The sequence below is a fragment of the Centroberyx affinis genome, unplaced genomic scaffold (genome assembly GCF_046629955.1).
Source record: "Centroberyx affinis isolate AG114_WGS23_722 - 3 ecotype Tasmania unplaced genomic scaffold, CSIRO-AGI_Caff_v1 ptg000271l_1, whole genome shotgun sequence".
Classification (NCBI taxonomy): domain Eukaryota; kingdom Metazoa; phylum Chordata; class Actinopteri; order Beryciformes; family Berycidae; genus Centroberyx; species Centroberyx affinis.
Window position 1 is genome coordinate 125,602 of NW_027278951.1, and position 16,151 is coordinate 141,752.

The 16,151-nt window shown below is 41.3% G+C and overlaps 1 protein-coding gene and 1 non-coding gene across 2 annotated transcripts; one reads left to right on the forward strand and one right to left on the reverse strand.

Moving 5' to 3' along the window:
- The first annotated feature begins 222 nt into the window (after positions 1–222).
- Positions 223–14,477, forward strand: LOC139668121 (sodium/hydrogen exchanger 2-like). The gene is made up of 13 exons (XM_071511980.1): positions 223–812; positions 1,538–1,863; positions 2,548–2,685; positions 3,945–4,195; positions 6,326–6,543; positions 7,055–7,254; positions 7,855–7,944; positions 8,291–8,361; positions 9,213–9,380; positions 10,449–10,554; positions 11,204–11,320; positions 11,817–11,901; positions 12,421–14,477. The coding sequence occupies exons 1-13, from the start codon at positions 527–529 to the stop codon at positions 12,873–12,875; spliced, it is 2,511 nt and encodes an 836-aa protein (XP_071368081.1). The 5' UTR covers positions 223–526; the 3' UTR covers positions 12,876–14,477.
- trnat-agu (transfer RNA threonine (anticodon AGU)) lies at positions 8,161–8,234 on the reverse strand. Its single transcript has one exon. It is a non-coding gene; the product is annotated as a tRNA-Thr (tRNA).
- Positions 14,478–16,151: the final 1,674 nt, after the last annotated feature.

Below are 16,151 nucleotides of genomic sequence, written 5' to 3' on the forward strand. Positions count from 1 at the left end.
GACTTGTACATTTACTTATATAGAGTCAGTGCTAGATTTAGTTTTAATAAACAACAACAACAACAACACAGTGAAGCAGTGTTCTGTATTAACTCTGGACTTACCTGATATTGAGGACAGTGGCTCCACTTGGGCTCCACCCAGTAGGCAAGGCACAGAGGTGAAGTGACAAGCAGGTTAAGCAACAGTCCAAACCAGAACTGCATTGCAGCACGGATAGAAACCAGTAAAGACTGCTGAGAGGGACGAGCACTTGTATTTTTATTTACTCAAACAAACTTAATATGATTTTTTTTAAAGTTAGGCTGCCTTTGAGGTTCTATTGTTTTTGACATGGATTGGAGTACAGGAGTTGGCATTGAGCAAACAAACGTCACATTTTCAGGCCTGTATTAGGCCTATTATTGATTTTATTTTTGCTGAAGCTGAATAAAAAACACTTTTCTAATGTTTCGGGACTCATATTCTCAGTGTTTTATGGCTCACACTGCAAACACCTCCTGAGGACCTAGGCTGACCTGTGGACATGAGGAGCTTTATTTTATCCGGACTGAGGATGGGGAGAGCAGCTTTCGGCGCTCTTCTGCTCCTCTCGCTCTTCTGCGTTGGAGGGAAATGTGAGGTTCAGTCATCGAGCCCTTCGCCGCCGCCGGCCAAGCCCCCGCAAGCGGTCAAGCCTCTCCAGGACGAGCCGCAGGCCTTCCCCAACCAGGAGAAGGCCAACATGCCCGTGTTCACCATGGATTACCCCCGCATCCAGGTCCCCTTCGAGTTCACTCTGTGGGTGCTGCTGGCCTCCTTCGCCAAAATTGGTATGTTTGCGTTAACCGTGAATCTGTGATTGTTAAGTATGGGATGTGACAGGAGGTCTGAGCGTGTGTGTGTGTGTGTGTGTGTGCGTGTGTATGGAGGGTGCATGAAGGGAAGATGGTAATTTGTCAGGACTGGGTTAAAGGCCAAAACAAGAGTCCAGAGTCTTTTCATTGATTTTCCTCTTTTCTTCTCTTCTTTTTTCTCTTTATTCCCTTTTCTATTTTCTCTTCTCCTCTTCTATTTTCCTCTCTATCTTCTCTTCTTCCCCCTCCTCCTCTTCTCTTTCCTTTCTTCTCCTTTCCTCTTTTATTCTCTTTTCCATTCCTTTCCTCTCCTCACCTATTCTTCCCTCTCCCCTTTCCTTTCTTCTACTTTCGTCTTTTCTTTTCTTCTTTTCTATTTTCCTCTCCTCCTTTTCTTCTCCTTTCCTCTTCCATTTCCCTCTGCTCATTTTCTCTTCTCTCCTCCTCTTCTTCCCTCTTCCTCCTCTCCTTTCCACTTTTCTATTTTCCTCTCCTCTTTCCTTCCATAATTTCTATTTTCATTTCTTCTCCTTTCCTACTTTCTTCTCCTCTTTTCTATTTCCATCTTCTCTCGTCTCCTTTTTATCCATGGTCATTCCTTTCTTCTCCCTTTTTCTCCTTTCCTCTCCCCCTCTTTCTATGTTCCTCCCCTACACTTTCTATTTCCCTCTCCTCTCCTCTCCTCTCCTCTCCTCCAACAGGTTTCCATGTTTACCACAAGATCACCATCTGGATCCCGGAGTCGTGCCTCCTGATCTCCATCGGCCTGATCGTCGGAGCCATCATGCACTCGGTGAAGGAGGAGCCCCCCGCCGTCCTGGACTCCAACGTCTTCTTCCTCTACATGCTCCCGCCCATCGTCCTCGACAACGGCTACTTCATGCCCACGCGGCCGTTCTTCGAGAACGTGGGCACGGTGCTGTGGTACGCCGTGGTGGGAACTCTGTGGAACAGCATCGGCATCGGCCTCTCCCTCTTCGCCATCTGCCAGTTCGAGGTGTTTGGGCTTCAAGATATCAACCTGCAGGTCGGTTTTTTTTATCGTCCCGGGTTATAACAAGAGAATGTCTTCAAATAGGAAGGTCAAAGGTTCAAGTCCTGCAAAAGCTGTATTGGAGTGTGTCCATTGATAGTTATGTTTCCTGCTTAAGAGATTTTGAACAAGGCACGAAAACCTCTTACTTTGAGCTCAATGGGTAGAGCGTGGAACTAACTCTGCCAGGGTTAAGGGTTCGATTCCCAACCCAACTCAAAAAAATGTACTCATGGTACTGTAAGGCCCTTTGGCAGACAAAATCACTCTGGATAAAAGATTCACCTACATGTAAACGTCTGAGGTGTCACATGAAAATGAGCTGTATTGGAGAACATCCCCAATAATAAAACATGACACCAAGAGCCACACGTAGAATGCAAAGTAACTTGATTTTCTGCCTTTGTCACATATAAAAGGATGTGAAAGCGCTCCAAATGTTGAGAAATTGATTAAATCTCAATTGTTTTTGTCCCCAAAGTAATGGTTTACATCTATATTGATCAGTAAAAGTAATGGATTTGATTGTTACTTGATAATAGTAGCTATTTAAACAGCCCACTTGATAGAACAAGAAAGAATGATTTATAGGGGTCAAATAAAAACTCAGTCTTTCCATTCCTCTCTTTCTTTCTTTCTTTCTTTCTACCATCCATCCATCCATCGGTTCATTTGCAGGAGAACTTGCTGTTTGCTGCCATCATCTCGGCTGTGGACCCTGTGGCTGTGCTGAATGTGTTTGAGGACATTGGAGTCAATGAGCAGCTGTATATAGTCATATTTGGAGAAGGACTTTTCAATGATGCCGTCACTGTGGTGAGTAGCGGGGCTGTGTGTGTGTTTGTGTGTGTGTGTGTGTGTGTGTGTGTGTCATACAGATGCTTGATAAATGGGAGGCAGGGTGGTGCAGTGAGTTTGGAGGTCGTCCTTCAATTGGAGGCTCTGGGTTCAAGCCCTCATTTCTGCAAGTATCCGTCTTGCTGAAGTCTGATCTGCATGTGGAGGGGGAAAAGAGAAGAGTTCAAGCTGTACAAAGCAATTTTGCACACTGGCAGCCCCAACTGGCAGCAAAAGATAACTTCTAATCCCAAATACCCACAAAACATGTAAGATGACATCAGTAAACTATGTACTCCTCTGACCTAAATTTCCTCTTAGTGGCTTTTAAGGGTGGAGGGGTTGAAGGAGTTCACCGACAACACTGAAAAGTTAAACAAAAGTAGAAACATCCAGAGTAGATCTCAGTCTAGTTTGTCCGGTTCCCCCGAGCTGAAAGGAAGTGGCGGCTATAATAAACCTGACTTTGCTGACATGCGGTTTCACTTGTGAGGCAAGTTTCACTCACAAATAACTGGCAGTGATTCCCTCCAACGCCCTCCTATTTCCAATTTCTGAAAAAGAAATTGATGTTGGAATTATAACACTAAATTTCAGCCAAAAAAAAACAAAAACAGAAATGATACTTTTTTTCAGCAACATTGTGCTGGCACAGTTTGTACTACAGAGCAGAATTGGCTTTAACTGACTTAATGAAAGAAGACAAATAATGAATAAATAAATACTTTGACCAGGTGGTAAGTGGCCTAATATGTAATGAATTGGATACATAAATAGATAAATGTGTATTAATATAAGCAAATAAATTTCTCCTTTCAAAACAGCATTTCTTATCAATCATTTAAGATCATTTTTACAGTAATAGGTAATGTATTACAGTTTGACAGTGAACCAACACCTCCTGAAGGGATAAAGAGTTTCAACAGCAGTCGGATTAGATCAGATGCCTGGGATTGTTAACTCTAGTCTAACCTGCTCCATGTGGAGGCCAAACAGGTTTACACTTGTGGGTGTGGGTGTGTGTGTGTGTTATTTAGTAAGAGAGAGAGAGAATACAACCATAAGTATGACATTACAGTAACTATATCCTGATGCAGCCTCTAGCATTTCTGCATTTTATGTAGATTTATTTTGAATTCCTGTTTGACAAAGCTACTATAATTTCCCCCTACCTCCTTCATTCTCTCTCTGTCTCTGTCTCTCTCTCTCTCTCTCTCTCCCCCCCTCCCCCTCCCCAGGTACTCTACAACATGTTCACCTTCGTGGCCGACATGCCCGCCGTCGAGTCCACCGACGTGTTCCTGGGTGTGGCCAGGTTTTTCGTGGTCGGGGTGGGCGGCCTCCTGTTCGGCTTCCTCTTCGGCTTCGTGGCGGCCTTCACCACCCGCTTCACCTCCAACGTCCGCCAGATCGAGCCCCTCTTCGTCTTCATGTACAGCTACCTGGCCTACTTGGTGGCTGAGCTGTTCGCCATATCCAGCATCATGGCGTGAGTGGAGGCTTAACACAGAGAACTCTACAAGGCTGAAAAAGGAGTTATGTGTAAAAAGCTGCTTCCCCGGCTATCAGAATTCATATTAACATGGGGATGGCTGGAAGCTAAATGGTCACTGGTTCAAATCCCCAAATGAAATTGGAGTGAATGAGAAATGCTCTCCTCTATACTGTCAAGGTGAGCGGCCAACTGACCTTATTTCCACAGTGGCCATTTTGAACTTCATCACAGTCAGGGTGGTAAAGTCTACCCAAAAGATTAATAGCCTATATAAGATAAGATAAGATAAGATATCACTTTGTTAATCCCCTTGGGGAAATTCGGGTGCCGTAGCAGCAACTGGCAGAACAGTACCAGGGAAGAATAAGTACAGAAAATAATAAAAAGAGGTAATAAGATAAAAAAAAATAAAGGTAATGTACATAATATAAAACTATAGAGACAGTGCAAAAATGCAAATAAATGCAAACAATAATAGTAAATGCGTATCCATATGTATATGTACTGTATATATATAGTCAGGAGTTCGGTTATTCAGGGGAAGGGGGGATATAATAAAACAAATGTAACTTCAACAAATAGATGAGATAGACCTAACAGGTATAAATACTGTAAGCTCACATTCTCAAGAACAACTGCTTGAATTTAGCAGGGAACTTGTTTGCTAGTAGCTAGCTACCAAGGCTAGATGCTGGTAGCTATAGTGGACCAAATATACTACCTTAAAATGTGTTCTAATATGTTTTTCAGTGGGGAATCTGTGAAATGATAAATGTCTGATATATATGTGTGACTCGGTACACAACAATAGCAGCTGGGCTGTACTTGTTCTTCCAGGCAGAGTTTCCTACCCTGAGTGTGACATAAGTTCAAAATGGCCACTGTGGGCATAAGGTCTATAGTAGAAGACTGGGGTTGTAGTTCCCTAATGTGTTAACAGGGCGCATGCTCAGTCACCTTTCCCTGGACAAATAAATGTTAAAAATCATATTCAGTCATATTCAGTCAAAGCAAATCACAATATAAACCCACAAACCAGGAGTGGGTTCAACTTACGTTCAATTCAGCAGTGGATTTTCGGATTTTCTCCTAAATCCAAATGCTGAAAAACTTTTGAGAGAAAAGGTGACAAAAAGTTAGACTTTCTGTGAGAAAAGTTGTCATATCAAACCTCTTAGGAAATAAGTGTGACTGAGCGCTGTGCCACAAGCAAGAGGGAAGCGAGAGAATTTGAAAAGCAGCTGCAGCTCCTCGGTTTGATCCCCGACGCTGACGGAGGGGGATTTTCCTGTTGAGACCTGGCAACTCAGAGGGTGGCTTGTATTATACTGTGCCCACCATCACTTGAAGTGCCCCTGAGCATTTTAGTTGTTTTCAGCTTAGTTTATTTCTACAATTGATGAGACTGTCAGGGAAAAAAAAGTACAAAAGAAATGCAAACTGTCAAGGTGAGACAGAACGCCCAGAGGGACTCAGGCTCACGACAAAAGAGAAAAGTATAAAAGGAAGAATTAAGCTGAGAAACACAGAAATGTCATCAAAACCCAACAAGGTGAGTGGAAAGGAAAATGGTACAGAGCAACAAAACATTAAATAAGGCAAATGAAACAAGACAAAATGTCATTCCCCACGAAATGATGAAATCCCCGCCTCCTCATCTGCCTCCAGAGACAGAAATATTTTTGATTTCGTATGGGTATGCAAGAAGATTTCTAAAACGTATTTGGTACTGCAGGAACGGTGACAGCAGTTTTAGTATGTTGTATTCTCAACCTTTTTCATAACCAGGACCCCTAATTTAGTCCACATTAGAGCCTCGGACCCCCATTTGATGAGATTTTGTCTCTCAAACCCAAATCTGAGAATATTTCTATTGTCAGATATTATTTTGCCCAGAATCCCATGATTATCTAGAGAGATAACAACTAGGATAGAAGTGAAACTAACGTAGTCATTCTTCTACATTCTCTAGTTGTGTTAACGTCTTGTAAATGAAATAATGGTGAAGTTTAACAATTCATCAATTTGCTGGGGACCCCCTGGAACCCCCCTCAAGGACCCCTGGTGGTCCCCGGACCCCATGTTGAGAAACACTGCTCTACCAGACCTCTCCTCCTCCCACAGCATTATAATGTGCGCCATCACCATGAAGTACTACGTGGAGGAGAACGTGTCCCAGCGATCCTGCACCACCATCCGCCATGTGGTCAAGATGCTGGCCACCATCTCTGAGACCCTCATCTTCTTCTTCCTGGGCGTCGTCACCATAACAACCGACCACGAGTGGAACTGGGCCTACATCCTGTTTACACTGCTGTTTGCCTTCATCTGGAGAGGACTGGGTGAGAGTGTGTGTGTGTATGTGTGTGTGTGTGTGTGTGCGTGGTTGTATGTTGTGGTAGTGCAATTCCCTTTGGGGACACCCATGCTAATGAATAAATATAAGGTAGTTCGGATAAATGTGTCCACCAAATGGCTCTTCTTCTTCTTCTTCTTCTTCTTCTTCTACTCCCTCTTCTTCTTCTGCTTCTTCTTTTTCTTCTTCTTCTACTCCTGCTTCTTCTTCTTCTTCTTCTTCTTCTTCTTCTTCTTTTTCTTTGTCTTCCTCTTCTTCTTCTTCTTCTTCTAAATAGCTCAATGGGTAAAGCAGGGAACTAAAATTACATGCAATAAGAGTTCAGTGCCTGCAGATTGAAGTTTTACAAATATTTCTCGGAGGCAAAGCTGCTGTAGGGGCTCTCTCATTGGTTGAGTTAAACCTCAGTTTCTTTTAACCTCAAATATTTGCTATGTTCCTCTTCTCCTTCATCTGTCTTCTTCTTCTTCTCCTAATCTCCTCTCCCTTTCTTCCAGGCGTTCTGGTGCTGACCCAGATCGTCAACCCGTTCCGTACCATCCAGTTCAACTTCAAGGACCAGTTTGGCCTGGCCTACGGAGGCCTGCGAGGGGCCATCTGCTTCGCCCTGGTCTTCACCTTGCCCGACAACATCAACAGAAGGAACCTGTTTGTCACCGCCTCCATCGCCATCATCATATTCACCGTCTTCATACAGGTGAGCAGTTTGGCTGGGCAGTTAGGTCAGTCTTGTGTCTCATAGAGGTGAGTACTTACTGTTTGAAGTTGTGAGACCAACTTTGCTTCTGCAAAAACTGTCAAAAAAAAGCTGTTAAAAAAAACGTCAACGTACTTAGTTAAGATGGTAAAATTAAAGCTTTGTCAGTTAAAACAAATTAATGCCAGTTTCAGTTCTTGGTTGAACGTTTACTCTCATTAAAACTCATAAGGACAGACAACACAATGCAAATAATGGAACTTGAACTGATCAACGTATGTAAAATCGACTTCTTAACTTCTCTTAAAACTCACTTCTTTACATGTATATATTTTTTGTATAGTTTCTATACAAAATTGTCAGTTTCCATCACTATCTATTCCCTATAATTATACCAGTTAATTCGGTTTATGTGGTATCTTAAAGTAGAATACATTAAGACAGAACTGGCATCAGCTTGTCACTGACACTGACTGAACTGCATTGAATCATTATTTGGTTTTGGCTAAACTGGCTTTGTCTTTTAAACAGTCAAAGACACCCACACTCATCCCTTCTCTATGGAATCAAAATGTTTATTCTATTCTATTAACTTTCCAGGGCATCAGTATCCGTCCCATAGTAGAGTATATAAACATCAGAAGGACCAACAAAGATCTGCACACCATCAACGTCGAGGTTCACACCAGGGTATTTATCACATTTTCCTCTTTCCTTCTCTCTCATTTTTACTTATTCATTTGTTTCGTACAAGTGTTGGATTTCATAGACATCGTGTTCATGCTCCTGTGGTGGTTTTAGTTTTCTCTTCTTCACCAACTGACACAGTTCAAATGCTGGCAACATGATTTCTAAGCTGACGTAATGTGACGATCAATAGAAACTTTAAATGATCCCATTAGTTAAAGGCACTGCTGGGATTTGAACCCAGGATCTCCTGTTTACTAGACAGGCGCTTTAACCAACTAAGCCACAGCGCCGCTGGCAGACTCTGCTATCTGACTCCTGCTGTAGCTGCTGACTGTGATTCTTCCAGGTGATGGAGCATGTTCTTTCTGGCATTGAGGATCTGTGTGGACAGTGGAGCCACTACTACTGGAAAGACAAGTAGGAACTGTGTTGATATCTATCTATCTATCTATCTATCTATCTGTCTGTCTGTCTGTCTGCTATCTATCTATCTATCTATCTATCTACTAATTATCTATCTATCTATCTATCTGTCTGTCTGTCTGTCTGCTATCTATCTATCTATCTATCTATCTATCTATCTATCTGTCTGTCTGTCTGTCTGCTATCTATCTATCTATCTATCTATCTATCTATCTATCTATCTATCTATCTATCTATCTACCAATTATCTATCTGTCTGTCTGTCTGTCTGTCTGTCTGTCTGTCTGTCTGCTATCTATCTATCTATTTGTATGTTTACTTACTTTTTTTTTACTTATTTACTTGCTCATTTAGTCATTTAGCCAATTAGTCAGTTATGCAAGTTTTGTTAATTTTATCAAACAATGACAAATGAATAAAGCCATTTTTATTGCTATAATTGCTATATTTCAGATATTTTAATTGGGAATGGCAAGTTTTCATTGATGGAATTGAATGGCCTCTCTGTCTCTTTATCTCTCTCCTTACTCCCCTCTTTTTCTTCGTCTCTGTCAATCAAACAAAGCCAGACTAACACACCCAGACATTTTTATTGATTTCATATATTTTAATTTGGAATGGCAAGTTTTCATTGAATTTTTGTTGGAATTGAATTATCTCTCCATCTCCTTCTCTCTCCCTACCTCCCTTTCTTTCTCCTTTCTCTCTCTCTTTCTCATATAAATAAATGGATTCCTTCCTACAGATCCTGACTAATCCGCTGTGATTTACTCACTAATTCACATTAACCATGCATTAAGAACACACATCACGATGTAATCTCTGTTTCTCTCTCTGTGTATCAGGTTTAAGAAATTCAACGATCGTGTTCTGAGGCGGATCCTGATCCGGGACAGCAGGGCCGAGTCCAGCATCGTGGCCCTGTACAAGAAACTGGAGCTACAGAACGCCATCGAGCTGCTGGACACGCCCATGGGAGACATCAGCGCAGCGCCATCTATCGTCTCTCTACAGTAAGTTCTACAGATTGGTCTTTTTATTTTTAGTTTACTGTATTATTACATGTATTAAAGCTGCCCCAGGCAAATTTGCACATTGGCGGCTCCAAATGGCAGCGAGAGGAAACTGTTTGAAAACTGTTGAGAACTTCAGTACCCAGAAATCCTGTGCAGTGAGGTCAGTAAACGTCACACAGCTCGCTCATGTTTACCAACATGATGCTTTATACCAAAGAAACCAAAGAGACGAGAGAGGAGAAGATCTAACGCTGGTGAGTCCAGGTTTCTCTGCTGCTGTTTAGGAGACTGGATTTCGGCCACTAATGGATGCTGGCTCGACTTTTTCCCATCTACCCAAACAATAGGTTTTGTTGTCCTCCACCTGGTCCACCTTTGTTTCTTTTCTCCTCAGCACTACACATTTGAAGAAGTTACACCTGTGTCTTTTCTTTACATTTGGAAGGAAAATAACACTATTTACTGTCTATTTTGGTCTTGAATAGGACTCAATTTGCTCTGCTCTCTGTCTTGACTTGGTCTCGACTCCCTTTGGACTCGGTCTAGACTTGAACTCAACTGGACTTGGTCTTGGAATTGACTTGGACTTGACTAAGGTGGTCTTGACTACAGTCCTGCCGACACCAGAATTTCATTTGGGCAAAAAGGGAAAATCTACAGCATCTCAATTAGTGAGGATAGGACTTCTCTTTTGCGGCCCCACTTTGTGACTTGCATTTTAACATAAAACTCTCAAACAGAGCAGCTTTAAGCTTAGTCCTGTAATATTAAAATGTTATAGGTTCAGTTTCCATTAACGTTTTAGATATTTACGTAATGGTCTTTAGGGTTAGGACACATGCTGGACACATGAAAAGTCTTTGAGCAAGACACTAAACCCCTACCTGCTCACTAAACGCATAAAACGTTAACGCAAAATGTAATTCGGTCATGGCTGATTGAGACCATCTACCACCAGATGGAAATCTCCATCCTAATTGCAGCACACATCTCAATAGTAACAGCGAGGCATGAGATGGCACTGCTATCTCCTATTCACTGTTCACTGCTCTCAACTCCTGCCAGCGATGAGAGGAAGGCCGCCTCCAGACCCAAGACCAAGTTCCTGGCTGCCGATGTGAGAAAAATGCACGACATCCTGTCAAAGAACATGTACAAGATCCGACAGAAGGTAACAGACTCCACGCTGCAAAAAATTACCCTTATTAACACAGGATTTAACCATGTCTTCAATCCTATTTTCATTTAAGACGAGTAGAAAAACTGCCAGAGGGATGAGAAGTGAGTTTTCTTGAACCAAGTGACAATATGTGGAAATATGGAATACTGTATCACTTGTTTCAAGAAAATTACACTTTTTCAGAAGCGAGATAAATTACCTCACCCCATTCTTAGCCTGTTTTGAGAAAAAATAAAGATTCAACAATAGATTAAATCGGTTGTTCAGATGAAGATTTTTTACACCGCATACATTCTCACTGAATAAATGACAAAGCAGATGGTTGGGAAAAGAAACAGTGCCTGGTAAATTGGAGCAAGCTGCCAACCAAACTGTACTTTGAGGATACAACTGAAATCTCTTTTTTTTTCAACTTGCATTTCTGTTAAATTCTTTTAAATCTTATTATGCTGCAATATGGTTTCTGAACTTTTCTGAACCTTAAAGAGAAACAATAGGCAAGTTTTCCCCAAGTTTGTGCCGTTTTTTTCACATAACTTTGTAACTTTGTTAAGAAAAGTGCCGCACAAATATCTTTATCAGTCTTAGTGGCTGCAATAATGTCTATAATACATAATGTATGTCTCTTTATGTTGTCCAGACGATGGCCTACACCAACAAACACAGTCTGCCCGACAACAGCCGAGCCAGGGAGATTCTGATTCGCCGACACCCGAGCATCAGGCGCAGCATTCGCGCCGGAAGTTTCCGTGACCCGGTGGGTGAATTTTTACTGAGGGAGAACAATGTTTTTGGAGGAATAGTTCCTCCACAGATAGTAAAGAGGTCAAGGGTCAAAGCAACAGCGACTTAGATAAACAATATTCCCTCGAAAGGTGCTAGGTAAAGAAAGGAAAGCCTCTAATCAGGGGTTTCTAGCAGTCCTGAGATCCCGGGTTAAGACTGATGGGTGATGGGGGTAAAGCATCATATCAGCCAAAGCCATCCGAATTTTTAAAACTCATCTTAAAATTATTATTCATTGGCCTTTCACTGTGTCTGACATGTTCTTTTATGCTCTATTGCTCTTATTTTCTGTATGTCTTTAGTTTGCTCTGTGCCTCCCTTTTTTCTTGTTTTGTAACCCCCCCCTATTTTGTTGAGCACTTTGGTATAAACTGGTTTTGTCTTTTAAAAGGCTATATAAATAAAGTTGACCTGATTTGACTTGGTACTCTCTCGTACCCGTCTGACCTGACCTTTCCTTCCCCCAGACTGTGCCCAGGTCTCAGAAGTACTTCTCCCTGCAGCCTGGTGGGAACCTGGAGGCTGCTTTCCCCATCAGAAGACGAAGTCACGGTTAGTTTATTTTCATTTCATTTGTTTTCTCATATTAATAAAACACAAAGAGATGAGAGAAATAAAAACACATTTGCACAAGAGAGATAAAAAAAATATCTGACCTCAAAAGAAACAAAAATCAGACAAATAAATCAAGATGGCATGCAAAAAAAACACTCATCCTATGTTCATGCGCCGGTAGGAAAGTTGGACATCCAGGACTTCCAAGTCAGCTGGTAAACAGTGTTGCTTTCACATGCTATTCTGTCGGGAAAATCAAACCTAGACGACAAACAGTAAACAAACATGGACGTCCTGCAGCTTGACAAGCTTCATTTAAACAAATGTTAGTTATAATAGTCTGGCTAACTACAAACAAGAAACTCGACAATCTTACTTTGCTTATGCACTTTATTTTGTTAATTTTTAACCAAAGGAATCTAGTTAAACTCTGTCCTCTCATACTTTTGCAGTGCAGGGTAAACTAACCTAACCTAACCTAACCTAACCTAAACTAAAGTACTTGTCTCGTGTTAGGTGGTAGTGGTGAGGTGGACCGTCTCTCAGCTCGGCTCCAGTCCTCCTCCATCCCATCGGCCCGCTCCTCGTCCCGCTCCCTGGTTCCTCTGCGGAGGCTCGACACCCTCAGCGAGGTGACGGGTCCAGGGGAGCAGCCTGGCGCCGCTGCCCGCCCACGCTCACCATCCCCTGGGATAGACATTGTGGATGAGGGGGGCTCTGGAAGTCTTGGAGGTTCGAGCTTCAGAGGCAGGAAAGGTCCGGTCCCGACCCCGAGGAGGCGCCACTCAAATCGGGTTGATGAAGACGAAGCCTTGGAGGGGTCTGGAGAGGCAGAGGAGGCGGTGCGTCCTCCCCCGCTACCGCCGCCTCGAGGCTGGGTGCCTGAGGACCAGGGTCCCAGGGAAGACGGGGCAGGAAACCCCCTACTGAGACACTCCTCACTGGGGTCTCGAGGCTCACGGAGACCCTGACAGACTGTGTGTGCAGGAGTTCAATAAGCAAGCCAGTGTATTGGGAATCTGGCAGGTGGATGACACAGCTGCAGATTGGAGTTTTAGGTGGACAAACATTTCTCAGAGGCAGAGCTGCTCTGGAGGAAGAAAGAATCTGATTGGTTGAAACCTCAAAGAGTCATAGTTTTGGAGAGCGCTAGTTAACTAACTGGCAAACTTGAATGGCAAAGAAGAAACTCAGGTCAAAACATAAATACAAATGGCAATGACTTCTTTTTTTCATTGATTCATGATGTTGAAGGTCAGCAGCTAGCTAACTATCTTACCTAGATAGCTATAGGCTAGTATGGCTAGTTTGAACTTGGAAGGTCAGCTAGGCTAACTAGCTAACAAAAATAATTTGGCTAGACTGTATTTTTTCAGTTGAGCGCTAGGCTTCATAATATTAGCTTCCTCCTCTCTTACCTTTTGTCTTTTTCACTGTGCTTCAGTCTAATGTTACTTAGCCAGAAAAACTGTGGTTCTTTGGCTCCGCCCACTGAGGTTTAACTCAACCAATCAGATTATTTCTGCCTCCAGAGCAGCTCTGCTTCTGAGAAATGTTTGTATGACTAAAACTACAATCTGAGACACAGCTAGCCACACTACATGCAATGGCCGGTGGATAATGTTCTCTATTGGTGCACACACACACACGCATGCATGCACACACACACGCACTCACACGTACACACACACTCATTCCATTCCTATCATTCCTCTGTCTTTGTTCATGTGTCTGTCTCTATATCAGTTCTTATCTGTGTGTGTGTGTGTGTGTGTGTGTGTGTATTTGATTACATCTGTATTTTTATATAAAGATTTTATCCAATGATTTCCATCTTTCACTAACTTTATATTACAGAAAAAATATATATTTGTACAGTACAAAGATTGTTACCAGGTTCAGGTTGGTATAATGTGTAATTATGTTATTAATCACAATTTTACGCAGATAATTGATCCTCAACTGACTTTAGAAACAACCTCCAGCCTCTGCCTGTTGAAATAAATTGTCCCAATCTCTACTTTGCATTGATTTCCAGTACTATCTTTGCCAAACCAAAACTGCAGCATATTGCTGCTGTCATGGAAAAATCACCTAATTGATTTAACTGCAACTTTGGGCTTTTTCTTACTTTATGATTATATTTATAAGTTGAGTTTTCACACCAAATTAAAGTTTATATTCTAGCATTGCTAACAGGTATGAACCACAGTTTAAACCTCATTTGGGTGCAAGAATTCACACAAAAATCATATACGACAACAAAGTCAGTGTCCCATTCATTGTCAATGGAGCAATTTTACATCCCAGTGACATCACAAATTAAAGGTTTTCTCTTTGATTTCTAGCTTTAGGAAAGAGTGGTGCAAGTTCAGAAACACTGACTGAACTGTCCTGAGTCAAAGATATAATATATGTGGATTCTAAAAATGGGTGGCATTCCCCTTTAAGATGTAAGGTAGGCGCTGTGGTTTCCTGCAGCAGGCTAATAACACTTCCACCCTGGTTTGGAAAAGTGTTTGTCTTGATTACGCTCAGCTTCCTCGCCTCTTGCTTTGCTGTAATTAAAGATGTTCCACCACGATTAGTAGGATTTCATTATTTACCGAAAATCACCACGGTATGAAATTAACAATTTTTATAATGGGGAAAGAAACTAAAAAACAAACAAAAGTTATGATAAATGTACAAATTGGGAATATTCTGATTAGGGAAACTCACAAATATTGTGCAAATATGATGATAAATATGCCAATTAAAACTAGAGGAGAGCAGCATTAAGTTTAAATACAAACTGGATATCGCACGTAACACAGAGGTTTGTTGGGAAATGATGCAGAATGAAGTCTGCATGCTCACTCCCTGTTTTACCATGTTGCTTCTTTTCTTCAAATCTGGCTTTTTAAGGGAAAAAATTAAATGGGAAAACGCCTATCAAGGCAGCATAAAAACAAAGACATTTCAACATATACACATTGTTTCCAGCTTTCTTTGATTAGGAAAAGGGAGGCAGGATGGTTCAAGACACTGTCCTGTAATGGAAAAGTCAAAGGTTCAAGGTCGTGACATGGCCATAACAATTACCATAATGATCATCTTATATGACAATTTATATACACACACTCACACACACACAACCTCTAGCTAAAACTTTTTTAGCTATACTTTTTTCGGTATATGTCCTTTTCTTCTCTGTAAACTATTTTACGACACACCTGTTCATTCGAAGTGCTTTATAAATAAACTTGACTTGACTTCAAGGCATCAAGACGAGAGGGTTAGACTGATATATCAGGCCGATATTGGGCTTTTTTAAATATCAGATATTGGCTAGTTAATATAGTCCACCTCTGAAATAATGGAGGTTCCTCTCTGACTACTGCTACATAAAAATAATCTGTAAAACCTTTTATCTGAAATAATCTGAAAATTTAATTTGATTTGCACATTTTATGAATTCAGTTCATTGCTGTTAATTGCTAATTTTAAGGCAGTAGGGATAATTGTTTTTATTAATTCAGTAGTGTATCCCAGACATTCCCTGCCATTTAATCGGTGCAGTGGGACACCTTGCTTTGAAGAGCTGCTAAACAAAATAAAATAACTGGTTTCAGTGAGAGTTTTAGTGTCCCATGATGGTCTAAATGCTGTTTCAGAGGCTTTTCCATCCTGTAAAAGTAAATAAATTATCTGTGAAACACTGAATACTTGTAGATTTTGGGCATAAGAATGGTCAAATTTGAAGATATTGAATATCGGCACAAAATATTGCTTTCGGTATCAGCCTTTTATAATCCATATCGGTCAAACCCTCACCAAAACATCACTTTTGAACTGCTGTGTATATAGTAATTGCACTGCCATAAAAAAATGATGTCTCACAGTTAATGACTCCATATATTGTGGATCAGCTGAAGCAATATAAATCCACAGATATAGAATATGAGCTGCAGTTTGAGCTAATATATGGATAAAGTATTAAAGCTGCACATAAAGCAAATGGAAAGTAAAAGGGAATGGAGCCAATGAGGGTTTATAGGGTTAAAAGCTGCATGTGCCCAATGAAAGCGATCATAGACTACAATAAATATGATTAGTGGTATGGAAAATGGCCGGTTCATAAAATATGTATCGTGGAGGTCTTGCATTTTTAATGGGAACAACAATTTACTGTAATATATAACGACAAATCTGGGAAGAGGTGATGCAGATCCAACACATACACATACATACGGGTACGAAAGGCA

Bases quoted from the DNA above. Each gene is read 5' to 3' on its own strand.
- LOC139668121 (XM_071511980.1), top strand. From the start codon at position 527: ATGAGGAGCTTTATTTTATCCGGACTGAGGATGGGGAGAGCAGCTTTC. The intron at 2,686-3,944 runs GTGAGTAGCGGG...CCCCCTCCCCAG, and splicing joins TCAATGATGCCGTCACTGTG to GTACTCTACAACATGTTCAC. The intron at 7,255-7,854 runs GTGAGCAGTTTG...TTAACTTTCCAG, and splicing joins TATTCACCGTCTTCATACAG to GGCATCAGTATCCGTCCCAT.